Source organism: Haliotis cracherodii, unplaced genomic scaffold, assembly GCF_022045235.1.
Source record: "Haliotis cracherodii isolate W230 unplaced genomic scaffold, xgHalCrac1.p SCAF_36, whole genome shotgun sequence".
Classification (NCBI taxonomy): domain Eukaryota; kingdom Metazoa; phylum Mollusca; class Gastropoda; order Lepetellida; family Haliotidae; genus Haliotis; species Haliotis cracherodii.
This window is the reverse complement of record NW_027266293.1, coordinates 2,071,939-2,099,549: the sequence shown is the minus strand read 5'-3', so window position 1 is coordinate 2,099,549 and position 27,611 is coordinate 2,071,939. Positions and strand designations below refer to the sequence as shown.

General features: G+C 40.1%; 1 protein-coding gene across 1 annotated transcript in view; it reads left to right on the top strand.

The window, feature by feature from the left end:
* Window positions 1-27,611, top strand: part of LOC139477825 (multiple epidermal growth factor-like domains protein 6) — a 171,300-nt gene that overhangs the window by 132,394 nt on the left and 11,295 nt on the right. The window contains exons 4-8 of the mRNA XM_071260239.1: window positions 1,557-1,679; window positions 3,001-3,123; window positions 21,767-21,793; window positions 24,169-24,474; window positions 26,544-26,609. Coding sequence (XP_071116340.1) covers window positions 1,557-1,679; window positions 3,001-3,123; window positions 21,767-21,793; window positions 24,169-24,474; window positions 26,544-26,609 — 645 coding nt within the window. The remainder of the gene's footprint in view (window positions 1-1,556; window positions 1,680-3,000; window positions 3,124-21,766; window positions 21,794-24,168; window positions 24,475-26,543; window positions 26,610-27,611) is intronic.

The window sequence follows — 27,611 nt, the reverse complement described above, 5'->3', positions numbered from 1 at the left end:
GGAAGTGGGTCCTGGACTGAAACATCATAAGGCATGTGTTTAAAGTTGTGGCTCAAAGGTCTAATAGTTTCAGTGTGGTATAGCGTGAGGAAGTATGTTGTCCCTCTCTCTTCCCTTTCTAGCTAGTGGGGTCAAGCTACTGTCTCCTCCTTCCCTGGTTTGAGGGGTCAGGCAAGGTGAACCAGTCCCCTCCCTCCCTGGTTTGAGTGGTGAGGCAAGATGACTACTGTCTCCTCCCTCCCTGATTTGAGGGGTCAGGCAAGATGACTACTGTCTCCTCCCTCCCTGATTTGAGGGGTCAGGCAAGATGACTACTGTCTCCTCCCTCCCTGATTTGAGGGGTCAGGCAAGATGAACCAGTGACCCCTCCCTCCCTGATTTGAGGGGTCAGGCAAGGTGAACCAGTGACTCCACCCTCCCTGGTTTGAGGGATGAGGCAAGGTGAACCAGTGACCCCTCCCTCCCTGTTTTGAAGGGTGAGGCAAGATGACTACTGTCTCCTCCCTCCCTGATTTAAGGGGTCAGGCAAGGTGAACTAACTCTGTGGGGTCAGCCCAGGTGGTCAAGCACAGGTGGTGTTTACAGACCTGGCAGTTGACACTGGGTATTTGTCAAAACATGAAAGAAAACATCAATTGTCACAGGGTTGCACATCTATTGTCATCAAACATGTCTGAATGAGATCTGTATGTAGTCAGCAACTGGAGATTAATGGGATCAGTTGTACATGTCAGAGTAGAAATCTGTGAGAGTATATGGTGCAGGGTTTCATGCCGGGACACGTTGTTTGTTTGTTGTTTAATGCAGCACTCAGCAGTATTCCAGCTATATGACAGCGGTCTGTGAAATAATCAAGTCTGGACCAGACAATCCAGTGATTGACATCATGTGCATAGATCCACGCAATTGGGATCGATGACATGTGTCAACCAAGTCAGCAAGCCTGACCACCCGATCCCGTTAGTCGCCTCTTACGACAAGCATAGTCACCTTTTACGGAATCTTCACGGGTCCGGGACATGTTGGTCTTGTGTTGTGGTGCACTGTTGAAAACATGACAACCGCCCTTCATTCCAGGTAACACGAAATCTTGATTAAAGACTTTCAACACTGTAACTGTGTTTGTGTTTGTGTTTGTTGTTTGTTGTTCCAAGTGTATGATGATGGTAAATAATAAAGCCTGGGCCAGATGATCACCACCATCATATAGCTGGAATATTGCTGAGTGCGGCTTTAAACAACAAACAAACAAACAAACAAACAAACAAACAAAACAAACACATTTGTTACAACCAGGCTCATTTATTTGAAACACACACATCTGTTTCAAACACACACACATATATATAGGGTTAGGTGAGCTATCTTGTGTAACCCCAGAACTGGCTGAAAGTCTCTCTTTTATTCCATGTCAGGGTTAGGTGAGCTATCTTGTGTTACCCCAGAACTGGCTAAAGGTCTCTCTTGTGTTCCATGTCAGGGTAAGGTGAGCTACAGAACCTTGTGTCGTGTCATTTGACTCAGCATTGACATGTCTGTTTTTGTTCATGTTGCAGATGTCAACGAATGCAGCATCAACAACGGCGGCTGTCAGAGTGACTGCAGCAACACCATCGGCTCCTACCAGTGCAAGTGTCCCCGGGGCTTTGAACTCAACTCAGAGGGAAAGCAATGTCAAGGTAGGTCATGTGACTATTCACCTTTATATTGGATAACTCACGTATAGCATGGTTGATGGGGGGTTACGGATAACAGATATCGGATAACGGTTTCCACGTTACCTGTAATAGTCTGTTCCATGAGTCTGTCCAGATTAAGGGAATTGATATTTAATGTCATATCGGCAATATTCCAGCCATATTGTGACCAAGAAGGGCTAGGGACATGTCTGTCGTAGAGATGTCATGTGATAAATGGCAACTCAAGGAACCAAGCAACAATCTCCGGTGGATGGTTCCTCACATTTCTTTGTAATTCTTTGTTTAATAACACCTTTGTAAATATTGATGCTCACAACGTTAACCACTGGTGTTTGGTCATCGTACTTGACAATGTCTTTTATCACACTGTTGACCATTGGTTTACTGCATCTGACTGAAACCCATGCAGACCTGGGTTAGAATAGGTCTTCAGCAACCCATGCTTGCCTTAAGAGGCGACTATGCTTGTCATAAGAGGCAATTAACGGAATCGGATTGTCAGGATCGCTGACTTTGTTCATGCATGTTATCGTATCCCAATTGTGTGGATTGATGCTCATGATGTCAGTCCCTGGATTGTCGATTATTTATACAGACCACTGTTATATAGCTGGAATATTGCTGAGTGTGGTGTTAAACAACAAACAAACAAATAAACAAACAAAGCATCTGGCTGAATTAAGCCTGCAGGATTCAGCTCTAGTATTGCTGAGTGTGGGCGAAATCGGACTAACTTACTCACAAATATACCTGTGTGTATATATATATATATATATATATATATTAGGGCTGGGACAAGTCGAGATTTACTACCCGGGTACCCACCCCTATTTTACCCGACCCTACCCGGGTACCCACTGTAGGTCTCAGGAGATGTCTCAAAACGTCCAATTGGGAACATTTTCAGCATAGCCCTGGCAAAACGTATGTAGATACATGTATTAAACAATCTGGTCATTCATACACTGAATTTGAATTATCTTTGAGCTTTATCTTTTTTCAACCATATGAAAAATCAGAAGGAATGGGTGCATTGTCAGAAAGAAATGTGAACATTAGTGACTTGTAGAGTATCCATAGAGTTCTAGATAATTTTTGTCATCAAACAATATATCATGTGACTAACCACGGGTCCAGGTAGACCTGTGAGTACCCGGGTCCTACTCAGTACCCACCCGACCCGGGTACCCGAGTTACCCGTCCCAGCCCTAATAAATATATATTTATATATCCGTATATATATCGGTATATATCTATGTCTATATCTGTATGTATCCGTATACCTGTGTAACGGTTTCAGACATCGATGAATGTGCTAACCATAATGGTGGATGTCAACACAAGTGTCTCAATACTAAGGGAGGCTTCAGCTGTGAATGCCCCAAAGGTCAAAGGTTACACGCTGACGGCCGTACCTGCATTCGTAAGTGCACAGCATGGCATGATAGTGTTTGGTGAAACTAACCTTTTGTTTTTCAGGTGCAGTATTCGATGTAATAAGCGCCGAGGGTAATCTCAAAATCAGAAATAGGGGTCTCTTATTAGAATACTATTTTGGTGAAAAAAACAGTTGAAAGATAAATTTCGTGGTTTATGCTGACAGCCTGAAATGTTACACAACAGATATATTTTTCCAGAATTTAATTGCCTATAATTAAGGGTGCATATAAGACGTGAGTGCGTATTATACACGAAAAGTCTTGTGTACTTTAATCAATCAGAAGGGGTGCTAATTGGGATTGTTCACTAGCCAATATATTAGCAAATATCGCCCTGGGCGCTTATTGGAGCAGGGCGCTTATTACGTCGAATACGATAATATAAGAGAAATATATCTGTAAAAGAAAACATGAAGGGAAGATTTGGAAGACATGAAAAAGAGAATTGAATTTTTTATTCATTTTTTTAAATCCTCATCTATGTGTGATGAAACAATTGATGGATATGTAAATCACTACATCGTGTGCACAAAGAATTACTGGGAATGAAATAAGTTATTTTCAAGGAAAAAAAGAAATTGCTTGTGTAGATATTTCCCCTTATTATAAATCCTAGAACTGTGGATAGTTGTGATTTGTTGTGTCAGCTTCAGTGAAGCAGTTTCACTATTTATGTGTGATTATCTCCCCTTGAAGCCCTCTCGTCAGATGGAGTATGATGTATGTATTACTTACAGGATAAGTCTTTTGATGGCCCAGGGTAATGCTTTCTGTAATATGTTTGTGCTTATTTACTGCCCAGTCTAGTGGATGATACATCATGGTTCCAGCGCCGCATACCAGTTAAGGGTTTGCCATTATCACATCAGGAGAATTTAGGATGTTTAACCTGGTAGGAGTAGCTTCTCCATCTGGTGATAGGACGTTATCAAATACGATACTACTCTCAAGTCTTAGCTGGGGCAAGCAAAGATGACATATTGGAACTCATTTTGAAAGGATTAAGATAAACTTGTGCCACATCTTGAGGTATCTCAAGTGAGCGGGTATTACCATCATATTATCATATCATCGTATCTGTCTCATATTCCATGATTATGAAATTTTGGGGGTCCCAGAAGCTGTGTGTTTATCAATATTCAATGTTTTAATAACTGCTTTCATTTAGATTTCTGTGTTCGATAATTACATTCAACATTCAAATCAACCATTTTGTGTTCAGACTTAGCATTCAGTGTTTGAATTGATCGTTTGTAAGAATTTATTCATCATTCATCCGTTATTACTATTTAGCATTAGCATTCAACGTCTATATTTCTCATTCAACATTCACAAGTTAGATTATGATCGAAGATTCAACATTTAGAAATCGTATTAATTTGTCTTCATCATTCAGTCCTAACCATTCATATTAGAACTGATGTTGTTGCATAGCACCAGCATCTGACTTAGGCCTACATGATTCCACCCAGATGAAGTTAACTTAATACAGCATATATATACTCTATAAAAGTCAAAGAACACGCAATTCCTTCATATGGCTAGAGTTACTTTGTCACGCCATGACATACTGACTACAGTCACATGAAAGATCAGGGCCCACTTGCTCAAAGGAATCTTAGCACTAAGACTATCGTAAGCCTATGTTAAAGTATGGGAGCTTCGATCATCTTAGCGCTAAGATCGCTTTGTGCAAGTGGGCCCAGGTGTTCCTTAACTTCTTTTGAGTAGTATACATTTATGTAATCGTTTCTTTTTCAGATACTTTTATCAGTCACAGTCCTATTTCCATATTTTACCATTAGAAAACATCATGTACACTTAGACTGAGTTAGTTCTTTGTGGTTTTGAGCAGTAGTGCAGTTGTATGACATTATCATGTGTCAGTAAACCCCGGAGTTGTTATAGGGTGGACATTTCACTTTGGTGAAACCAAGATGTCTATGGAGCTGATAGTGCTCACTATTCCGTCACTCCATCATCGACAGACCAGACCGGCTTGGAACTGGAGCCGCAGGACTCTGTCCTAATCCTGCATCATGACTGGAATTTATAATTTTTAGGTATTTTTTTTTACTAAAAAGCCTAGCAAGTCTAGATCAAACTGACCAAGTCTTGCTTGATTCACAGCAGAAGAGGAAAGGTTCTTTCGAGGAAATAAAATAAATATTTTTAAGGCATGTTTTCATTGACTAATTGTTAGTCAATGGCGCTGACAAATCCAGGAATATCATCTTGTTAAACCCATCAGTCATCCGTATAATCAGACAGGTTCTTCAGTGAACGTTCAAAGTGGTTTGGAAACTCCAACTTTCCATTTCCTTGTTTGAAAGTGTGAGGAAGTGGGTTGGTATCTGCAGTGCAGGTCTCCATTCCCTCATATCAGCATGGTATGCTTTCTTCCATGTACTGCGATTAGGTGGGCGATATGGTGATAATTACTTCATACCAGGTCAGAGGTCGCCATGTTTTTCATGTGAGTAGATCAAAGTTTATCCCAGATGATGTGAAGCACTCCGTCACTCCCCAGGATGGGGAAGTGCTGACAAGTGCAGACCACTAATGAAAATTAATGTAGAGAATCTGTCACACTGGTCCTACTCCCCAAGTCTGGGGACAGAGTGGTGCCTAGTGCAAACACCAGATGGTGGCGGCTCTCTGGTGTTGGCAGTCATTGTTGTCGTGTGATGAACTGGGGTTATACTGAGATGTGTATTAGAAGCAAGATGACGGGTCTCACAGAGAACACACTGGGGCTGTACTGAGATATGTATAAGAAGCAAGATGACGGTCTCACACTGGGGCTATACTGAGATGTGTATTAGAAGCAAGATAACGGTCTGACACTGGGGCTATACTGAGATGTGTATTAGAATCAAGATGACGGGTCTCACAGAGAACACACTGGGGCTATACTGAGATGTGTATTAGAAACAAGATGACGGTCTCACACTGGGGCTATACTGAGATGTGTATTAGAAGCAAGATGACGGGTCTCACAGAGAACACACTGGGGCTATACTGAGATGTGTATTAGAAGCAAGATAACGGTCTGACACTGGGGCTATACAGAGATATGTATTAGAAACAAGATGACGGGTCTCACAGAGAACACACTGGGGCTATACTGAGATGTGTATTAGAAGCAAGATGACGGTCTCACAGAGAACACACTGGGGCTATACTGAGATGTGTATTAGAATCAAGATGACGGTCTCACAGAGAACACACTGGGGCTATACTGAGATGTGTATTAGAAGCAAGATGACGGTCTCACAGAGAACACACTGGGGTTATACTGAGATGTGTATTAGAATCAAGATGACGGTCTCACAGAGAACACACTCGGGCTATACTGAGATGTGTATTAGAAGCAAGATGACGGTCTCACAGAGAACACACTGGGGCTATACTGAGATGTGTATTAGAATCAAGATGACGGTCTCACAGAGAACACACTGGGGCTATACTGAGATGTGTATTAGAAACAAGATGACGGGTCTCACAGAGAACACACTGGGGCTATACTGAGATGTGTATTAGAAACAAGATGACGGGTCTCACAGAGAACACACTGGGGCTATACTGAGATGTGTATTAGAAGCAAGATGACGGTCTCACACTGGGGCTATACTGAGATGTGTATTAGAAGCAAGATGACGGGTCTCACAGAGAACACACTGGGGCTATACAGAGATATGTATTAGAAGCAAGATGACGGTCTCACAGAGAACACACTGGGGCTATACTGAGATGTGTGTTAGAAGCAAGATGATGGTCTCACACTGGGGCTATACTGAGATGTGTATTAGAAACAAGATGACGGGTCTCACAGAGAACACACTGGGGCTATACTGAGATATGTATTAGAAGCAAGATGACGGTCTCACACTGGGGCTATACTGAGATGTGTATTAGAAACAAGATGACGGGTCTCACAGAGAACACACTGGGGCTATACTGAGATGTGTATTAGAAGCAAGATGACGGTCTCACACTGGGGCTATACTGAGATGTGTATTAGAAGCAAGATGACGGGTCTCACAGAGAACACACTGGGGCTATACAGAGATATGTATTAGAAGCAAGATGACGGTCTCACACTGGGGCTATACTGAGATGTGTATTAGAAGCAAGATGACGGTCTCACACTGGGGCTATACTGAGATGTGTATTAGAATCAAGATGACGGGTCTCACAGAGAACACACTGGGGCTATACTGAGATGTGTATTAGAAGCAAGATGACGGTCTCACAGAGAACACACTGGGGTTATACTGAGATGTGTATTAGAATCAAGATGACGGTCTCACAGAGAACACACTGGGGTTATACTGAGATGTGTATTAGAAGCAAGATGACGGTCTCACAGAGAACACACTGGGGTTATACTGAGATGTGTATTAGAACCAAGATGACGGTCTCACACTGGGGCTATACTGAGATGTGTATTAGAACCAAGATGACGGTCTCACACTGGGGCTATACTGAGATGTGTATTAGAAGCAAGATGACGGGTCTCACAGAGAACACACTGGGGCTATACTGAGATGTGTATTAGAAGCAAGATGACGGGTCTCACACTGGGGCTATACTGAGATGTGTATTAGAAACAAGATGACGGTCTCACAGAGAACACACTGGGGTTATACTGAGATGTGTATTAGAAGCAAGATGACGGTCTCACAGAGAACACACTGGGGCTATACTGAGATGTGTATTAGAAGCAAGATGACGGTCTCACAGAGAACACACTGGGGCTATACTGAGATGTGTATTAGAAGCAAGATGACGGTCTCACAGAGAACACACTGGGGTTATACTGAGATGTGTATTAGAATCAAGATGACGGGTCTCACAGAGAACACACTGGGGCTATACTCAGATGTGTATTAGAAGCAAGATGACGGTCTCACAGAGAACACACTGGGGCTATACTGAGATGTGTATTAGAATCAAGATGACGGTCTCACAGAGAACACACTGGGGCTATACTGAGATGTGTATTAGAAACAAGATGACGGGTCTCACAGAGAACACACTGGGGCTATACTGAGATGTGTATTAGAAACAAGATGACGGGTCTCACAGAGAACACACTGGGGCTATACTGAGATGTGTATTAGAAGCAAGATGACGGTCTCACACTGGGGCTATACTGAGATGTGTATTAGAAGCAAGATGACGGGTCTCACAGAGAACACACTGGGGCTATACAGAGATATGTATTAGAAGCAAGATGACGGTCTCACACTGGGGCTATACTGAGATGTGTATTAGAAACAAGATGACGGGTCTCACAGAGAACACACTGGGGTTATACTGAGATGTGTATTAGAAGCAAGATGACGGTCTCACAGAGAACACACTGGGGTTATACTGAGATGTGTATTAGAAGCAAGATGACGGTCTCACAGAGAACACACTGGGGTTATACTGAGATGTGTATTAGAAACAAGATGACGGTCTCACACTGGGGCTATACTGAGATGTGTATTAGAAACAAGATGACGGTCTGGCACTGGGGCTATACTGAGATGTGTATTAGAAGCAAGATGACGGGTCTCACAGAGAACACACTGAGGCTATACTGAGATATGTATTAGAAGCAAGATGACGGTCTCACACTGGGGCTATACTGAGATGTGTATTAGAAGCAAGATGACGGTCTCACACTGGGGCTATACTGAGATGTGTATTAGAAACAAGATGACGGGTCTCACAGAGAACACACTGGGGCTATACTGAGATGTGTATTAGAATCAAGATGACGGGTCTCACAGAGAACACACTGGGGTTATACTGAGATGTGTATTAGAAACAAGATGACGGGTCTCACAGAGAACACACTGGGGTTATACTGAGATGTGTATTAGAAACAAGATGACGGGTCTCACAGAGAACACACTGGGGCTATACTGAGATATGTATTAGAAGCAAGATGACGGTCTCACACTGGGGCTATACTGAGATGTGTATTAGAAGCAAGATGACGGGTCTCACAGAGAACACACTGGGGCTATACTGAGATGTGTATTAGAAGCAAGATGACGGGTCTCACAGAGAACACACTGGGGCTATTCCACACATTCGTAGAAAATATATTTAATCTTTTTTCTCCTATTTGTTTTGAGAATATTAGGAGACATTTGATATTGTATTTTTTTTGTGTATATCCTTTCCCACATTAAGACATTTGTAAAAAACATGCATTTTATAAAAAAAAGTAACTTCAAATCACTTGAGCAGGATTATATTGACATGCGTCAAAAACGGGCATGATATATTTAGATGCCATAAGTTGGTGTTAAGATTTATTGTCATTTATCCCTACAGTCTGGGAGGTGTATATATAGATGTATCACCTGTATTGAATGTGACACAACAACAGAGAGGCTTGCATGTGGTTTGGTAGTCGTCTTCTCCATGTGTTCCCTTGGTAATCAGTTCAGATTCCTTCAACATTCTTGTAGTTTTTCAATTTAAAATCTTGAAAAGAGAATCGTCTTGGATAATTGGTACACACTGCAACGGATTGTGGAATGTGCTGGGTGCAATACATGGTTATTCGTAGAGACTCTGCCATGACATGGCATGACTCGGACTTGACATACATGACGATGTTGGATTCAAGGACAAAGCAGGAGACTTGTCAAGTGTGTGTGTCTAGTTAGGGGGAGGGTGTGAGAACACCCGGGGTGGGAGGTAGTCCCCCCAGATGCACAACACTCCCACCCCCAGTGTGTCCCCCTTGACCTCTATGTTACAACCCTTGACCTTGTGACCTTGAACATGTAGAGGTTAAGAGATATCGTGCATTGCAACCCGAGTCTGTTTTTACAAACATGCGTTAATTTCCCTTAAGGCATGTAAGTAAATAAGGACCATTTCTCCTATTGTTGTCAAGCACGTTGTAAAGGAGCTAAGGAAATCGGATATTTGTTGTTGGCAGTTTCAGAAGTTAATCTTACAGAAAGTTCCTAAAAACTACAAATGGAATCTACATTGGAACCCATTAACCCAAACAAGACAGTGCTAGTTCCCAGGTAACACTGCAAATCAGATCAGCAATTCTTGGGTACAGGAATAATGTCCCTTTGAACATGTTGAATAATATTGATATCCCTCAAGAACTTTCTGGAAAGTGGGGTTTGATTATCTGGAAGGTGGGGTTTGATCATCTGGAAGGTGGGGTTTGATAATCTGGAAGGTAGGATTTGATCATCTGGAAGAAAGGTTTTGATCATCTGGAGGGTGGGGTTTGATTATCTGAAAGGTGGGGTTTGATCATCTGGAAGGTTGGGTTTGATCATCTGGAAGGTGGGGTTTGATTATCTGGAAGGTGGGGTTTGATCATCTGGAAGGTGGGGTTTGATCATCTGGAAGGTGGGGTTTGATCATCTGGAAGGTGGGGTTTGATCATCTGGAAGGTGGGGTTTGATTATCTGGAAGGAAGGTTTTGATCATCTGGAGGGTGGGCTTTGATTATCTGAAAGATGGGGTTTGATCATCTGGAAGGTGGGGTTTGATCATCTGTAAGGTGGGGTTTAATCATCTGGAAGGTGGGGTTTGATCATCTGGAAGGTGGGGTTTGGTCATCTGGACAGTTGGGTTTGATCATCTGGAAGGTGGGGTTTCATCATCTGGAAGGTGGGGTTTGATCATCTGGAAGGTGGGGTTTGATCATCTGGACAGTGGGGTTTGATCATCTGGAAGGTGGGGTTTGATCATCTGGAAGGTGGGGTTTGATCATCTGGAAGGTGGGGTTTGATCATCTGAAAGATGGGGTTTAATCATCTGGAAGGTGGGGTTTGATCATCTGGAAGGTGGGGTTTGATCATCTGGAAGGTTGGGTTTGATCATCTGGAAGGTGGGGTTTGATCATCTGTAAGGTGGGGTTTAATCATCTGGAAGGTGGGGTTTGATCATCTGGAAGGTGGGGTTTGGTCATCTGGACAGTTGGGTTTGATCATCTGGAAGGTGGGGTTTGATCATCTGGAAGGTGGGGTTTCATCATCTGGAAGGTGGGGTTTGATCATCTGGAAGGTGGGGTTTGATCATCTGGACAGTGGGGTTTGATCATCTGGAAGGTGGGGTTTGATCATCTGGAAGGTGGGGTTTGATCATCTGAAAGATGGGGTTTAATCATCTGGAAGGTGGGGTTTGATCATCTGGAAGGTGGGGTTTGATCATCTGGAAGGTGGGGTTTGATCATCTGGAAGGTGGGGTTTAATCATCTGGAAGATGTTTTTGTGGAATTAAAAGTGTCAAGATTAACAGGGTTTAACAGAATGAATACACTGTTGGGTTTCCAAACAACAGAGGCAAGGAGAATACTTTTAGTTTAGCTTTAAAATGAGATGTCAAAGTTAAAGAATATTATCTACATCAGGGATATAGAGCCAAACACTATGTCGAAGTTGAAGGCACCTTCATAAATACTAGGACTGCAACAAATACACTATGAGGCAAATATGATCACGAATATAGGGTAATGAATACGAATATGTATTCACGAACATTATAACAAGACAGCAGTTGATGTATTATTGCTTATATTCAGTGAAACAATAACAAAATACAATATTTGACATGGTTTGACCATGTTGACAGAGTTAATTATTATTATATTATACATTCACAACTGCACTTACCCAGGTATTAGTATCTGCTCAAATATGACAATGACCAGTGACCACATTACTGTCAAATTAAATCCATAAGAGTGTGTGTTTTTTTTAAGAAATCTATGCATATGATAAGTTTTTATGGATATTTTTAGGTACAGGGTATGTAAATGCACATGACTGCATATTCTTGGTTGCAGTCTTTAATGTTTTTGGTAAATATTCAATTCTAGTGACCATGAATAATGAATTCATGAAAGTAGGCGGTTCAATTCACCGAATTACACGAGTGAATCATAACAGCCCTAGTAAATACTTCGTTTTCAGAGGTTGGCGCAAGCAAAAATGATAAATGAGGCACCAAGCTTTTACTTTTAGAGAAACGTAAGCTCGACACATCAAAGTTCGACACAACAGTGTTTGAGTGTTTCTTGGATTTTAAACTTAGTACCTGTGACTGGCGAACTGGGAAATATAATCTTTATTTCATAAACATATTTTCTTAAGTCCATATTTTTTCCAACCCAGAGGTACCTAGACGTACACTAATGTCAAAGTCAGTAATTTGGTAGTTTCGAAATTCCCATCTAATGGCTGTGTCAAAACAAGGCACATACCAAAGGCTTGTAATCACCTAACTGGGACAGTAGTATTTCCAATCTGGGATTGTTTACTGAAGTTTAATGTCGATTTCAGGCTGAATATGCCTTTGAGAATGCCTTGATAACTCCCTGTAATTTTCTTCTATTATAGGCTATTTGTTTCTGAAAAAACTGAACATTATCATATAGAATACAAAACTCGAGTATAATATTTCAGTTCTCTTTTGTAAACAAGCCTTGTTTGCAGATTGCTGAAATTAGACAGAAATACTTGTCATGTTTTAATTTGTATTCAGTTCCTGGAGAATGTGTTATGTTAATCTGACTGTGGTTTTGCATGTTTCCATGGCGCAGTTTAGGTTGTGTAGACATCCATAACAACGGCCATGAGTGCACAATGCCCCATACACTCAGTGTTGAGGAAAACGCCATATTTTGTCAGTAAATTATGCAGCATGACTGCTCTGTTACTCTTTAAGGATATGATTATGGAAACACAATTGAACTTCCTGACCTTCCTCGGGGAATCAATAGAAAATACCTCCAAGGCAGTGATTATGGCGATATGATTAACTTTAATTTCCTCCAATTTCGCTCAGTGAATCTGAGACTATTGTTCTTCATGCAGATCCTGAACCGTTACTTAAAACTATTCGGGCCACTTGTACCGTCACGCCGAGATAAAATAACAGAGAAGGCGCTCCACTTAATAGCATCCTGCTGTGGCAGCTGGACGGACAGCTTCTCTACTCTTAAAATTTAAATCATTTTTACAATATGGTGTCATAATTTGAAAGTAAGGTTTTAGCGATAGGGTGAACCTATTACGTTCGGCCGATCATCTGGTCCTATCAAACGATGACCACTAGTCATTAGGGAATCAGCAGATAAAAAGAGGAGCAAAGGAAAGTGATATCGATGGATATTTTACAAAACTGTATCAGGGCGTGCACTGTTCGGCCATGACTTCCCAATCAGTACCAGTAATAAATAGTACCTCAAGGAATACACAATTAATTTCCTTGTCACTTAAGGTGCAATAGGAAATCAAAGAATGGTCATTTGAAAACAAATATTTACATTTATTTTCCATGACAATCAAGTCGAGTGTCTATCAGTCCGTGGTGGCTGCATTGGCTTATTGGATCACAACAGCCCTCAATTGCTATGCATTAGTTTGGTAGGGTTAGATACAGAATCTACTGCACGAAAAACCTTCTGCTTTAATGAATATTCATCAGACAAGTTCTCCGAAATATGGCAGTTTTATCATACATGGTTTGTTTTGTGAAACATGTAAGATCAAATTCTACAAGACGTTTTGTTGATCTCTATATCAGGAGTCTATTTATATCTTTAAATATCTATTTGTCTGACAAGTCAGAATTTAAACTCTCCGTCTCCTGTCCGATAAGTCCTGCTGAACCAGAGTTTATAATCTCCTACATGTCCTGCTGAACCAGACTTATAATGTCCTATATGTCCTGCTGAACCAGAGTTTATGATTTCCTATATTCCCTACTGAACCAGAGTTTATAATCTCCTTTATACCCCGCTGAACCTGAGTTTATGATCTCCTATATGTCCTGCTGAACTAGAGTATATAATCTCCTATACACCCTGCTGAACCAGAGTTTATAATATCCTAATACACCCTGCTGAACCAGAGTTTATAATCTCCTATATACCCTACTGAACCAGAGTTTATAATCTCCTATATACCCTGCTGAACCAGAGTTTATAATCTCCTATATACCCTGCTGAACCTGAGTTTATAATCTCCTATATGTCCTGCTGAACTAGAGTTTATAATCTCCTATATGCCCTGCTGAACTAGAGTTTATAATCTCCTATACACCCTGCTGAACCAGAGTTTATAATCTCCTAATACACCCTCTTGAACCAGAGTTTATAATCTCCTATAAACCCTGCTGAACCAGAGTTTATAAGCTCCTAATATACCCTGCTGAACTAGAGTTTATAATCTCCTATAAACCCTGCTGAACCAGAGTTTATAAGCTCCTAATATACCCTGCTGAACTAGAGTTTATAATCTCCTATACACCCTGCTGAACCAGAGTTTATAATCTCCTAATACACCCTCCTGAACCAGAGTTTATAATCTCCTATATACCCTGCTGAACTAGAGTGTATAATCTCCTATATACCCTGCTCAACCAGAGTTTATAATCTCCTATATACCCTGCTGAACTAGAGTTTATAATCTCCTATATACCCTGCTGAACCAGAGTTTATAATCCCCTATATACCCTACTGAACTACAGCCTCAGGTCTCCTGTTTGTCCTGCTGTGTAAAGTCCCTGCTTGCCAGATAGATATAGATAGTTACCTACAGTTGACAGACAAATCTAAATCTTCCAATTTTCTGATAAGATTGTGTGATTGTAGGATATGCAAATTACACCATAGAACCATGCTAGAATCAGACAGAATTTCCAAGAAAAACACAAAATCAGAATTGAGATAGGAAATCTTGATCTGGTGAATTCAAAGTCAATGTTTAGCTGAATACCACGGAACATAAAAGTTGATGCAGAATATGGTTCCAGAAGGACGTTAGCCCAAGTCAGAGTATACATTACAAAAACCCAGCGAGGACTGGCGGAGACTGGCGGCAGTTATGGGCATAATAATGCTGAAATTGACTTCGCCGATATCTTGTCTTGGGGCGGGTCAGTTGATGACGGCGCTGACTTAGTGAGGTTACACATGGAAGCTGGTTCCCATCATGTCGTGCACAGCAGTCCTTCTCAGCAGTGTGGGATTAGCGATTGTGTTGGGTGGAGTCGTACGCACAGACAACGTATACACCTGTGCTCAGACAACAGGTAGGACGAGTTTAAACTGAATTTATTGATTGAAAACTTTCAAATTTTAATTCATGCTGTTGGCACAATGTGACCTGTGATGGCTTAGTGTTTGTGCTTCTCCTGATCAGCTCATCAGTTGACAGACTATTGTATGTTACCTGGGTGTTACCTGGGTGTTGCCGAGGTGAGTTACCTGTGGATGCAGGTAGTGGATGCAGGTAGTGCAGATTGATGCAGTATTACTTCAGTCAATGACTCCTAGAGGACATTCTTCAAGGTCATTTAAACAAATGTTAACACTTTGGCTTACAACTCAGACAGGCAGTAACTTTGTTCTGGTATTCTCGAACGTGTAGAAGTTCTGCAACATGGTTCTTTACAAATCAATGGCAGCTGCTGATTGAATCACAATGCTGGGGCTTCTAATGATGTAATTCATGTTGGTGTGTTTCAGTAGCGTGTTAACTGTTGGGAATTCTCAAGTTGCATTGGAAATCTTTAAATGTTTTTCTTAATTAAAATAAACTTAACAAGTCTTATCTATTTGTATATTCATTTTGTAATTAGCAGTCCAATGAAGAGTACATTGTCGCACAGTGCTTCCAGTATTTAAGTGATATTTAAGAATATTTGCCAAAGGTGAAAAATGGTCTTGATAATTGAAAAACAGTGAGATTTTAGCAAATGGCATTATTCATTGACAGATTCCCAAGCAGAGTAAGACAACTTCGTCGTTGCCAGTGTTAATTATTTTTGAGATATGGACGAAGTTAAAACCTTTTAATATGATTCCATGATTTTGTTTCTTTCAAAACCAGACTTAATGAACTGAGTTTAGTATTGTAAAGAAAGCTGTAGCTGGAATCCAGTCACATGGCAGCAAGTCCCCTCACTGGATGTGACTCCAGATCGAACTTAGAAATTTTTTCTCATGTAATACACTGGTGACACTATGTATGAGATATTTTTCTTTAAACATGAAACATCTCCAAGCACACTTTTAAGAAAGATGAAGGGAGGTTAAAGGTCAATGTCCACAGCAACAACAGCAAATGTCAACATTTCCTACAAGTTTATTTTCCCAAACTTTCTTGAATCTAACTACTTTCCATTACAAATACCATATCCGGCGTAATAAGTGCCCAGGGCGCTCTCAAAATTAGAAATAGGGGGCTCTTATTAGAATAATATTTTGGTGGAAAAAAACAGAGTTGAAAGATAAATTTTGTGGTTTATGCTGACAGCCTGAAGTGTTTATGAACGACAGATATATTTTTCCAGAATTTAATTGCCCATAATTAAGGGTGCATATAACACACGAGTGCGTATTATATGCAAATAAATAAGTCTTGTGTACATTGATCAATCGGAATGGGTGCTAATTGTGATTGTTCACTAGCCAATATATTAGCAAATGTTGCTGTGGGTGCTTATTAGAGCGGGGCGCTTATTACCTCGAATACGGTAATTGAATATTACTCTGGTTCTGAATAAACTCTGCATTGATAAACAGAAAATTCATACCCTTCCAAATTTGCACATAAAAATTGAGACAGCTTGTAAACACTAACTTTAGTGAAATTAAGGTGGACTGATATGGTGCTGACAAATCAAGAATCATTATCTCAACAATCTGGGATTCAAAACCACAATCAGCAGACCTTGGCATCACTAAGGGACACAACTCTGCACACTGTTATGCCTTACACTGTGTGAACAGTATATCACCAGAAGGACATCACTCTCTATAATTGCTGCACTAGTCCTGGAGCCACACATCTTCATATCACGTAATCGTTCTCTAATTACAATACATTTTCTATGAAAAAACACTGCCATAAAACCCCTACGATTGAGGCGAAATTCAATCTACTACATGTCAGAAGACGTATATCATATCTACACTGAAAGTAATTGCTAAATAAGGAAAAATTTGGTTTGAAATGTCTCAGATTTGAATACTGTTTGAAAGAAATATGGGTCTGTATGACTCCCATTCCTGAAAGTCTGTCTTTGGGGGTCAAGGTTGTCTGAAGGACTCAAAATATAGTATGCTATTTCTTTAAAGAAGGGTGCATTTGCATATGAGGGAGAATCATATCTTTCTACCACTTCGACAGTGTGCTTTTCTTTAGTTCTTCCACTTTAAGCAAACATGAAAGAAACAGTGCACCTAACTATGAGCAAAGTTTAAAAAATAAACATTCAATAAAATTGACGGGACATTAATGTGTGAGGTGGTGTTTTCGGGGCACTGAGGCTTTGGAGATGAAAATCTTATAATATATTTATTGTGACCTGAAGGACCTGAAGAGGCTGCACATATGCCCTGAAGATCTCCTGAGTCTGTTGGACGACCTGAGTGAGTGAGTGAGTGAGTATGGTTTTACGCCGCTTTCAGCAATATTCCAGCAATATCAGGGCGGGGGACACCAGAAATGGGCTTCACACATTGTACCCATGTCGGGAATCGAACCCGGGTCTTCGGCGTGACGAGAAACGCTTTAACCACTAGGCTACCCGACCGCCCCTTGGACGACCTGATGACACACTGACACTCTGTATGTAACCAACCATGAGATAAGGGACCTTATAGCTGAAAAATCACATTTTGATTTCTTGATGTATTTTGAAACTACAGTATCTTAGGACCATTAAAAAACAAGTCATAAGCTTCAATTCATACTTATGACTCAGAGATGCATGGCATCAAACGTTTGTCTCATTTTCTGCAGTTTTAACTATACCGTATTTTCTTGAGTATAGTGCGCACCCATGTATAATGCGCACTCCCCTCTAGCGGATTCAAAATTTTGGAGAAAAAAAATTTTCGAATACCAAGCCCAGAATTTTTTTTACACCGTACCCCTTTAGCGAAGTCCAGCAAACGAATGGATGATGAGAAACTTGGTCGGTACAAATTCGAAATTTGAGATAAAAAACCACCAGACATGTGTAGATCTGCTTAATTGAATTAGACGTGTAAGCTGAAATGTTTTGAAATGGTTTTATTACATTACAAACTAATGAGGGCCGGTCGGGTAGCCTAGTGGTTATAGCGTTCACTCGTCACGCCGAAGACCCGGGTTTGATACCCGACATGGGTACAATGTGTGAAGCCCATTTGTGGTGTCCCCCGCCGGGATATTGCTGGAATATTGCTAAAAGCGGCGTAAAACCATACTCACTCACTCACTCACTCACTCACTCACTCACTCACTCACTCACTCACTCACTCACTCACTCACTCACTCACTCACAAACTAATGAGAGAGAAATAGGATAGTTTTGTACAGTTCACATACATGGCAATTATTACATAAGTTATATATTAATAAGTAGGCGTCAAACATCTTTCTTGATGACGTCGCAGCTGAACTGTATCCCAGCATCCATTAGGTCCCTTTCCTCCTTGTCCGTCACATATCGTGAATGTGTAGAGGATCTCACCGGATGACTGTTGTTCTCAAATCCGATTCTTCACAAGAACATAGCTACTTAGATCCAAGAGTGTTGATTGTTTGATGTCAAAATACACGAGGGCAATATTTTAATTAATTAAACATTTTTTTAATTTTCAAAATCAACATTAAAACCATTTTAGAATTAATATGTTGCGTCACGACATTAGAAAATATCAATGTTCACTTCGCATTCAACTGTGGCCATTTAGCCATAACCTGAGACTAAATGTCTGTGTCTTGTACAAACTGGGACTTAATCCTGAGTTGCACTTGTGAGGAACTACTGCCGCCAGTGTGTAGGAGCGCCGGCATTCCTTGACACCCCAATTAATGGCTGACACTACTCCAGGGATGCTCACAAATATTGCCTCGAGTAGAACATCAGGATTTTTTAGTTTCTTCTCTTATCAAGCAAGATATGTTCACTCACCCCACTGCAGTAATTTCATTATTTTATCATGAAAAACACAAGTTTACCTTTCATTTTCTACTACATTTCTATAACAGTTGTGCTTCTTGTGTTTGTTTTAGTAACGTGTACTACACAAGAACTATTCCCAAACAAGGACATGTAGAGAAGCATGCAGTATCAAACTTATGTTTATATGTTTATTATGCTATATCCAGGATAAATCTGAGTTTGAAGCTCCAGCAATCTCTCTCTTAATGACCATGCGCCAACAATGTGCTGACCATGAAAGACTTATTCCTATGACGATGTCCTGACCATGAAAGACTTATTCCTATGACGATGTCCTGACAATGAAACACTTATTCCTATGACAATGTCCTGACCATGAAAGACTTATTCCTATGACGATGTCCTGACAATGAAACACTTATCCCTATGACGATGTCCTGACAATGAAACACTTATCTCTATGACTATGTCCTGACAATGAAACACTTATCTCTCTGACGATGTCCTGACAATGAAACACTTATCTCTATGACTATGTCCTGACAATGAAACACTTATCTCTATGACTATGTCCTGACAATGAAACACTTATCTCTATGACTATGTCCTGACAATGAAACACTTATCCCTATGACAATGTCCTGACAATGGTGTCCTGATCAGAACAGTGAAAGACTCATTCTCGATGACGACGTCCTGACAATGATGTCCTGACTATGAAAGACTATCTCTACGAAGATGGCTGAACTAAGAAAAACTCTATCTCCATAACGGGGTTCTGACAATGAAAGACTCTATCTCTACCAAGATAGCTGGACTAAGAAAGACTCTATCACCATAACGGTGTTCTGACAATGAAAGACTCTATCTCTACGAAGATGGCTCAACTAAGAAAAACTCTTATCTCAATAACGGAGTTCTGACAATGAAAGACTCTATCTCTACGAAGATAGCTGGACTAAGAAAGACTCTATCTCCATAATGGTGTTCTGACAATGAAAGACTCTCGCCTGATTTACGCAAAATTTGAATACCTCTTAAGTTAATCTATGAAAGTCATTCACAGTCGTTTTGGAGCAGTGGACAATATGCTGAAATCTTTAACGTGTTGGTATTCATAAATTTGCAGATCAGAATCGGCAGTTCGCTGATTGAGGCACCCACTGGAATTTGCCCGTATCTGATCAATATGCTGATAACTCTCCTAGACATGGGAACATTCGGTGCCGCCATTAAGCGTATGTTTCCAGGAATTATGACAAGTTATTTCCTCCACTTAATAATAATGATGGTATAATATGCAATAATTGCCCCCCCTCCTGCACCGCTTGCATTGTGTGAAACAAGACATCAACACACCGATAGCGCTTTCCCACACTGACTTTCATCAATATACCGCAAACATATTTATTGTCCGTGTAGCTAACGGTTAGCTAAAGTTTCTATGCAAATAATGACAAGTGGTTGTTGGGTTCGGCTTCAGTTGAACAGCTCTACGTTTAGCTGACATTGATGGAAATCACTATTGGTCATTATTTGATCGTTGGACAATGAAATTGTATTGCATTACTCTATGATTGATCTGATTTCGATGTTATGATCCCTGTTTGCTTGTAGACCATTGATTCTCTGGCCAGCAACAGTTACACATTAGCTTTTTACGTCTGTGGCTTTATCGGAGATTTATCGTCTTTTTGACTGATCAGTCCCACCGGCTTATTGGTTTTATTGATGACAGGATTAGCGCACGTAATATCGGGAGATCAATACTGTACCAAGCGGCGCTTCATTGTGCTTTTTTCTCTGGGGTTTATGAAAGGATTAATTGTGCTGATCGATCCGTATTGATGGATTACCTCGATTGTGAAAGGTGCCTTTAACTGCCATTGATTTGCTTCACTTTCAAAGGTAGTTGACACTTAAAGGAGGGGCTCGTTTTGTTTCTGTCAGGAGAGTTAATTCCTCCGCAGGGAAATTTTGCAGTGTGTTACCGTCTCGTTATGAGACTTTAGTCAACATGCTGCAACACAATACAGAACTTTTGCAGAAAAGTATTACCTAACTTTGTTACAGACTTTCACAGGAATTTGAGTGTGTGTTTGGTTAGAATGATAAAAATTATCTTTGAGTGAGTGAGTGAGTGAGTGAGTGAGTGAAACAGAAGCTGCCCAATGTCTCAATGATATTTCTAAATGACATGTACTCCTTGCTGGAATCCCTTTGGGAACTCCTTGGAAAAAAAATCCACAGAAGCCATGCGTGTCATAAGAGACGACTAAAATGATGGGATGGTAACATTGTGAGACATGGCTTCTTGTATGTCATCGTACCCCGACATTATGGATCATTGCTCGAGCTATCGACCACCGGTATGCCCCGGTCCAAACTGACGATCCAGCCATAAAACAACACTCACTCTCTCACGAGCTCCAGATATTGATTTGTAAGAAATATTTTATTCTTCATCATTGTGCTATATATGTGCTATATGGATGAAGGAGTGCAGGAATTGCTGATTATGGAGGTTTTGAATGTATTACAAACTACTGAGATGCTCCATATCTGCTGATGTTATTATATAACCTATAGCATCCCGGCTGGGATGATGTTATCCCCTCTGTGGAGGAACAGATGCGTTCCACATGTAGTATTACTTCATATAGCTTGGTTCTCCTCCTACAGGTGAGAAAATCACCCGGAAGCCCCTGGGTAAGCCATGCTCCCTTTGAATGTTGTTAGAATTGTTCACTTTCCTTTTGCCGAGAATCTTTTTACGCTGTCTTTCAAAACCGTTCCTCTTTAATCCCCCTCACATCACTCTTTTGACAGTTACAGGAACAATTCAGATTAGTCACCTTTTTTTTGTTTATTTTCTTCATTAATATCGCGGTTCTCGTCTGTGGCGGCATCAGTACCCCGACTGCCAGCCTACAGGGTAGTCGTTCTTAGTGGAATAGTTTTCTGTTTTACTTGTATTTTGATTTGTTAAGTTTGCAATAGATGTCTCTAGGTTTCATGAACACAAGACATGCCTGTCCTTATACCTGCTTGACCACCTCTGGACACCCTTATGATCAATGGTACTCTGATGTTCCAGGCAGTGTCTCATGAACACGAGATATCCTCATCATGAACATGAACTGGTTTCATGTACTGAAGACATGTCTCATGAACACGAGATATCCTCATCATGAACATGAGATGTGTCTCATGAACTGAAGACATGTCTCATGAACATGAGATATCCCCATCATGAACATGAAATGTGTCTCATGAACTGAAGACATGTCTCATGAACACGAGATATCCTCATCATGAACATGAGATGTCTCATGAACTGAAGACATGTCTCATGAACACGAGTTATCCTCATCATGAACATAAGATGTGTCTCATGAACACAAGAAATCCCCATCATGAAATTGAGATGTGTTTCATGAACACAAAGTCTTGAATGTAAAGCATCAGCTTGATCTCGCTTGGTGGATGAGGCCGGGGTTGCCTCCCCTGACATACATCATCCCTGTCATTGATTTCTTGATCCATGGCCGTCGGCCTCTGTACATCAACAGACCCAGATCCCTGAAGCACCAATGTCTTTCTACTATAAATCCAAATTCAAGTGTCATCGACCAGTGCTCACCTAAATTATTAACAGCAAACCAAAAAGTGTTTCAGACAATGTGCAATCATTACATATGACAAATCATTATCAACATCACTTGAGACAGAATTGGTACTACAGGTTTCAGGGTGCCGTTGTACAAAGTGATCTTAGTGCTAAGGTGATCGTAACACCCATACTTTAACATAGCCATAGGGGCAGTCGGGTGGCCTAGTGGTTAAAGCATTCGCTCGTCACTCCGAAGACCCGGGTTCGATTCCCGACATGGGTACAATGTGTGAAGCCCATTTCTGGTGTCCCCGCCGTGATATTGCTGGAATATTGCTAAAAGCGGCGTAGAACCATTCTCACTCACTCACTAACATAGTCATAAGACAGCCTTAGCTTTAAGGCCAGGCATTTTTTATTTTTAGGATTACAGATTTTTCAGCCCAAAGTACAGGGTTGGAGGAGGAAAAAAAAGAAGCCAGATGCATTTTTTTAATACAGAATGCCTCTGGCATACTTTATGAACATATTCTGTGCTCATAATACTGCTATTTGTGACGATAAAGCTCCTTGTAACAATAAAAATTCTACCACTTACAACACAGACAATTGTCAAGGGAGGATATTCATGTTCGGCTTCGAGATCAACAAATATCGATTATGTATCTCTTTACTAGTTTACAATGGTATATTCATATGTTTTTTATTAAAAGGTCATCATAACAAATAAAATAACTGACTAAGTGGCTATCGGCGGGGGGAAAAAAATGGAAATCTGATTTATTTTTTTTACATTTTCTAAAAAAATTAGAGTTGGCGGATCCATAATCCGAAAAATATAAAGCGCCTGGCCTAAAGTTGTTTTGTACAACGGCACCCAATTTGATGCACGCAACCCAAGTCTTGGAGAGACCAATGAGAGCATGACCGACTCAGGTTGAACCGTTAGGTGTCTGAAAGTGGGGGTTGCACACATCATGCATCAGCCTGGATCTACAAGTGTCCTTGCTGTCCCCGTCTCTCTCTGACCCCTGTCACTGACCACTTTCACCCAGAACTCTACCCCTGCACAGCTAACTCACCCCCCCTCACTTACACAGTGACGACGATGCGTTGTTAGTCACAAATATTACTACAATAAACTGATTAAATAGCAACATGTTACTACTCTTCATCATTATAAACAATAAGTACTGATTTTGTACGTTTGACTTTGTTATCGTAGCTCACCTACAGAAACGTTTTTTACAGGTTCATGGTAATATTTCATCATCATTATGAAAGTTTCATTAAGATGTTTCTCATTTGAAGAGCTGATGTCATTGTTTAAAGAAACTGCTTTTCTTGAAGTGTCATAGGTTGAACCTACGTTCTAGAACTTTTACATCTTTAGCATGAGTTGATATGTGTTTGTATCGCATTACGATAATTCATATTTACTGATAAATTGCAAATGGCGAACACATTTCAGCGGACCTACAAGTTGATCCTGTACGTAACAGACAAAACCCGTTCTACGGGAGTTACTATGGTTACCAAGATCATCGTCAAAGACAGGGGAATTATGGGACAATTCAAGGGGAAAGCGAGGGTCGGTTTCAGACGCTCAGCGGGAAACCCCGGTATGACAACAGACCCATATTTAGCAGCAGTGCTCGACACCGCGAGCTCTACAATATACCTCACAAACAGAGAGTGTCGAAGCCAGTTACGACAGACAATCGAGTCGCCAAGCAACCACCGCCAAAACAAGTGAAACCTAAGCTGGAACAGAAGGGTACATGGATTTAATCATGTGGAGTGAATGAGTGAGTGAGTGAGTGAGTGAGTGAGTGAGTTGAATTGTAGTCAGCAATATCATATTGGCCTGTTGTCAGCAATATTACAGCAAAATCACATTTGGGTGTTGTCAGAAATTACAGTGACAACACTGTGGCCTTATGACAAGTGGTATGACAGTGGTATGCTACGTATGATTCGGTATGGAGCAGACAAACCGATGGTTATATTTAGAGTGTGATGACCTACTAGGTCCACAGCTGAGAACGAGACAAAGCCAACTTCAGCCAACTGAAGTCAACGCTGAAGTCTTGTTTGGCCCAGAATGTGGAGGGTGTAGAATATTTAAATTATGTCACTGTCTCGTCTTGATTTTAGGTAAATTTGTTGGAAAGATACAGAAACAGTCCTGATTTCAAATTCTTTAGATTTAATCTCTAAATTCCAAGCAGTTACCGTATTCGACGTAATAAGTGCCCTGCTCTAATAAGCGCCTATGGCGATATTTGCTAATATATTGGCTCATGAACAATCCCAATTAGCACCCCTTCCGATTGATCAATGTACACAATACTTATTTATTCTCGTATACTATGCACTCGTATGTTATATGCACCCTTAATTATGGGCAATTAAATTCTCGGAAAATATATCTCTTGTATATAAACATTTCAGGCTTTAAGCATAAACCACGAAATTTTTCCTTCAACTCTGTTTTTTTCTCGACAAAATGATATTCTAATATGAGCCCCCTATTTCTTATTTTGAGAGCGCCCTGGGCGCTTATTACATCGAATACGGTAATGTGTTTTCAGCTCCCGACAATATGTTAAACAGAGCACTGGTCACATGATCCGGGCCTCAACTTAGAACTCACAATACGCCCGATATTTGAAACACATGTGTTACATCAAGCAATTAATTTCTTAAATATCATAAAAATTATTTCAAAGAATTCTTTTACCAGCTTGTTGAACAAGAATAAACACCCAATTACAATTAATAACAAGCTTCACAGATCCAGCCGAATCAGCAGAACCAGCAGAGTATTTTATCAATGGTCGCCATGCACCTGATGATTTAGACTTTCAAAGATTTCTCGTCTATATTTTAAGCTGTGAAGTTATGTTGTTTCTGAAAATGAAAGAATATAAATAACAACAATCAAGAAATATTTTAAATGGCATTGATTCACATGTTACATCTTGAAAATATGTCAAGTCAGCAAAACTAATATTCGTAAATATTGCCTCTAGACAGCTGTGAAAATAATAGCTCAAGGCAACATGCAGACATGCATTTGACTTAAATATCTGTCTGTGGGAAAGTAGAACATACTTTAAACAATGCCAGCACGTCCTATGTAAATCTGTCAAAATTGTATTTTGTCTCCTAAAAGGTTAATCTTGTTAATGTTGCTTACGTTTATTTATGTATACAAAACAGAACGTATAGAGTTCATTGCAGTTCCGCAATGTTTACCTTATTGAACAACGACCCACTGACAACAACACTTTGTATACAGGTTGTCTAATCTTACTCAGAGACCATGTGTTCAACATGAAGGGCATTGATAATAACAGACCAGATTTTATAAGTTCAAACATCTCTTGAACATAAGATCAAATCAATATTGAAAACAAACATATTATTATAACCAAACTGCTGTTGTCATAATGTCTAAAATAAATATAATGAAAACCTATTTCATATCAACAAATTATGGCCCTGGAAGAATAGATATGATAGAAGTTTTGTTTTAATAGCTCTTGCATAACAGCGTTTCAGTTATTAGGACTTTTCAAGAATGTTTCAAGCATGTTTGTAAATACAACTTTTATTTCTTGTAAGGAATTTATTGACCAGTATTTCTTTATTTCATTTAACAGCATTTGCTGGAGGATAATACTGTTTTTCACTCTAGAATTAACATGTAGTCTCATCATGACAATTGTTATTAGTTAGATTGTGTGAGAATCATTTTAACAATCACATCTCGGTTACACCTGTTGGGTTTAGACTGAACTCTGGTAAAATGAGCAAGTGGATTCCCCCTTCTCTTTCCAGCGCTATATTCCAAACAGGGAGACAAGTCATACATTGCTATGCTTGATATGAAAGTCACTGGGACCGGTAAATACAGATTCCAGGCTGCACACCCCATTATTCCACAGTGCTCGATGTTATCCGTGCTTGGCCACAAAAATGAAGGATGGAGAAGCAACTTTGCTGCACGCCTCTCTTCAAATATTTCTTTGCACGAAACCATGTTTTGTATTCCAGTTTTACTCATCTTGCATTCTAAACTCAATATTTTGAGTAAAACCATTTTTGTAAATGAAGCTGGTCACAGAAGCAACCTTGCCTGTCAAACTTCTCTGAATATTTCTTTGCAAAGAGGGTGTATTTTATTTGAGCCCATTGCATTCCTATTTATATGACTTTTTTCGAAATTATAATTTGAATAAGTTTGTAAGAGTTTCACAAACTTCATTTTTGTTACAATCACATTTGATTAACAATCTATATTTATTTTTGAGACAATTCATATACACATATTGAAGTATTTGAAAATCATTTATGTGTTTTTAGTGAGCAGTATATTCATATGGTGTCTTTCACATTTTCACTATAATCACCCATTACATCAAGCTTAACGAGTAGCTTCACATTTATCTGCTTTGATTTAATGCAGTAAATGCACTATCTGTAACAATTTTTAAGCGTCCATACATGGTTACAACCTATGCAAATATTAAACAACAGTCGCCATTAACAGCTGTCAATTAAGTAGTTGTATGTGTGTGCACAGCCATTAGGACCTCAGCACATAGTCCTCCACTATCTAATTTGTAACTACGATAATTATTTTCAGAATAACAATTATAAATGATTTTCAAATATTTCACCCTTGTCCGTGTTTACTCACAAGATTAAGTTTGATCTGGCTCTTCGCATTTGATGTATCCCCTTGTCTCGCACTTCAACATGTCGATCCATAACGTGGCACGGACCACTCGTCTGTCTATCTAGATCTCTGTAGAGGATGGGAACACCTATAGATACTCACGTCTGTAGATCGTGTTGTAAGACTGTAGCAGCCTCTGTTAGTCAAAGATGTTCCTACGTATTGAA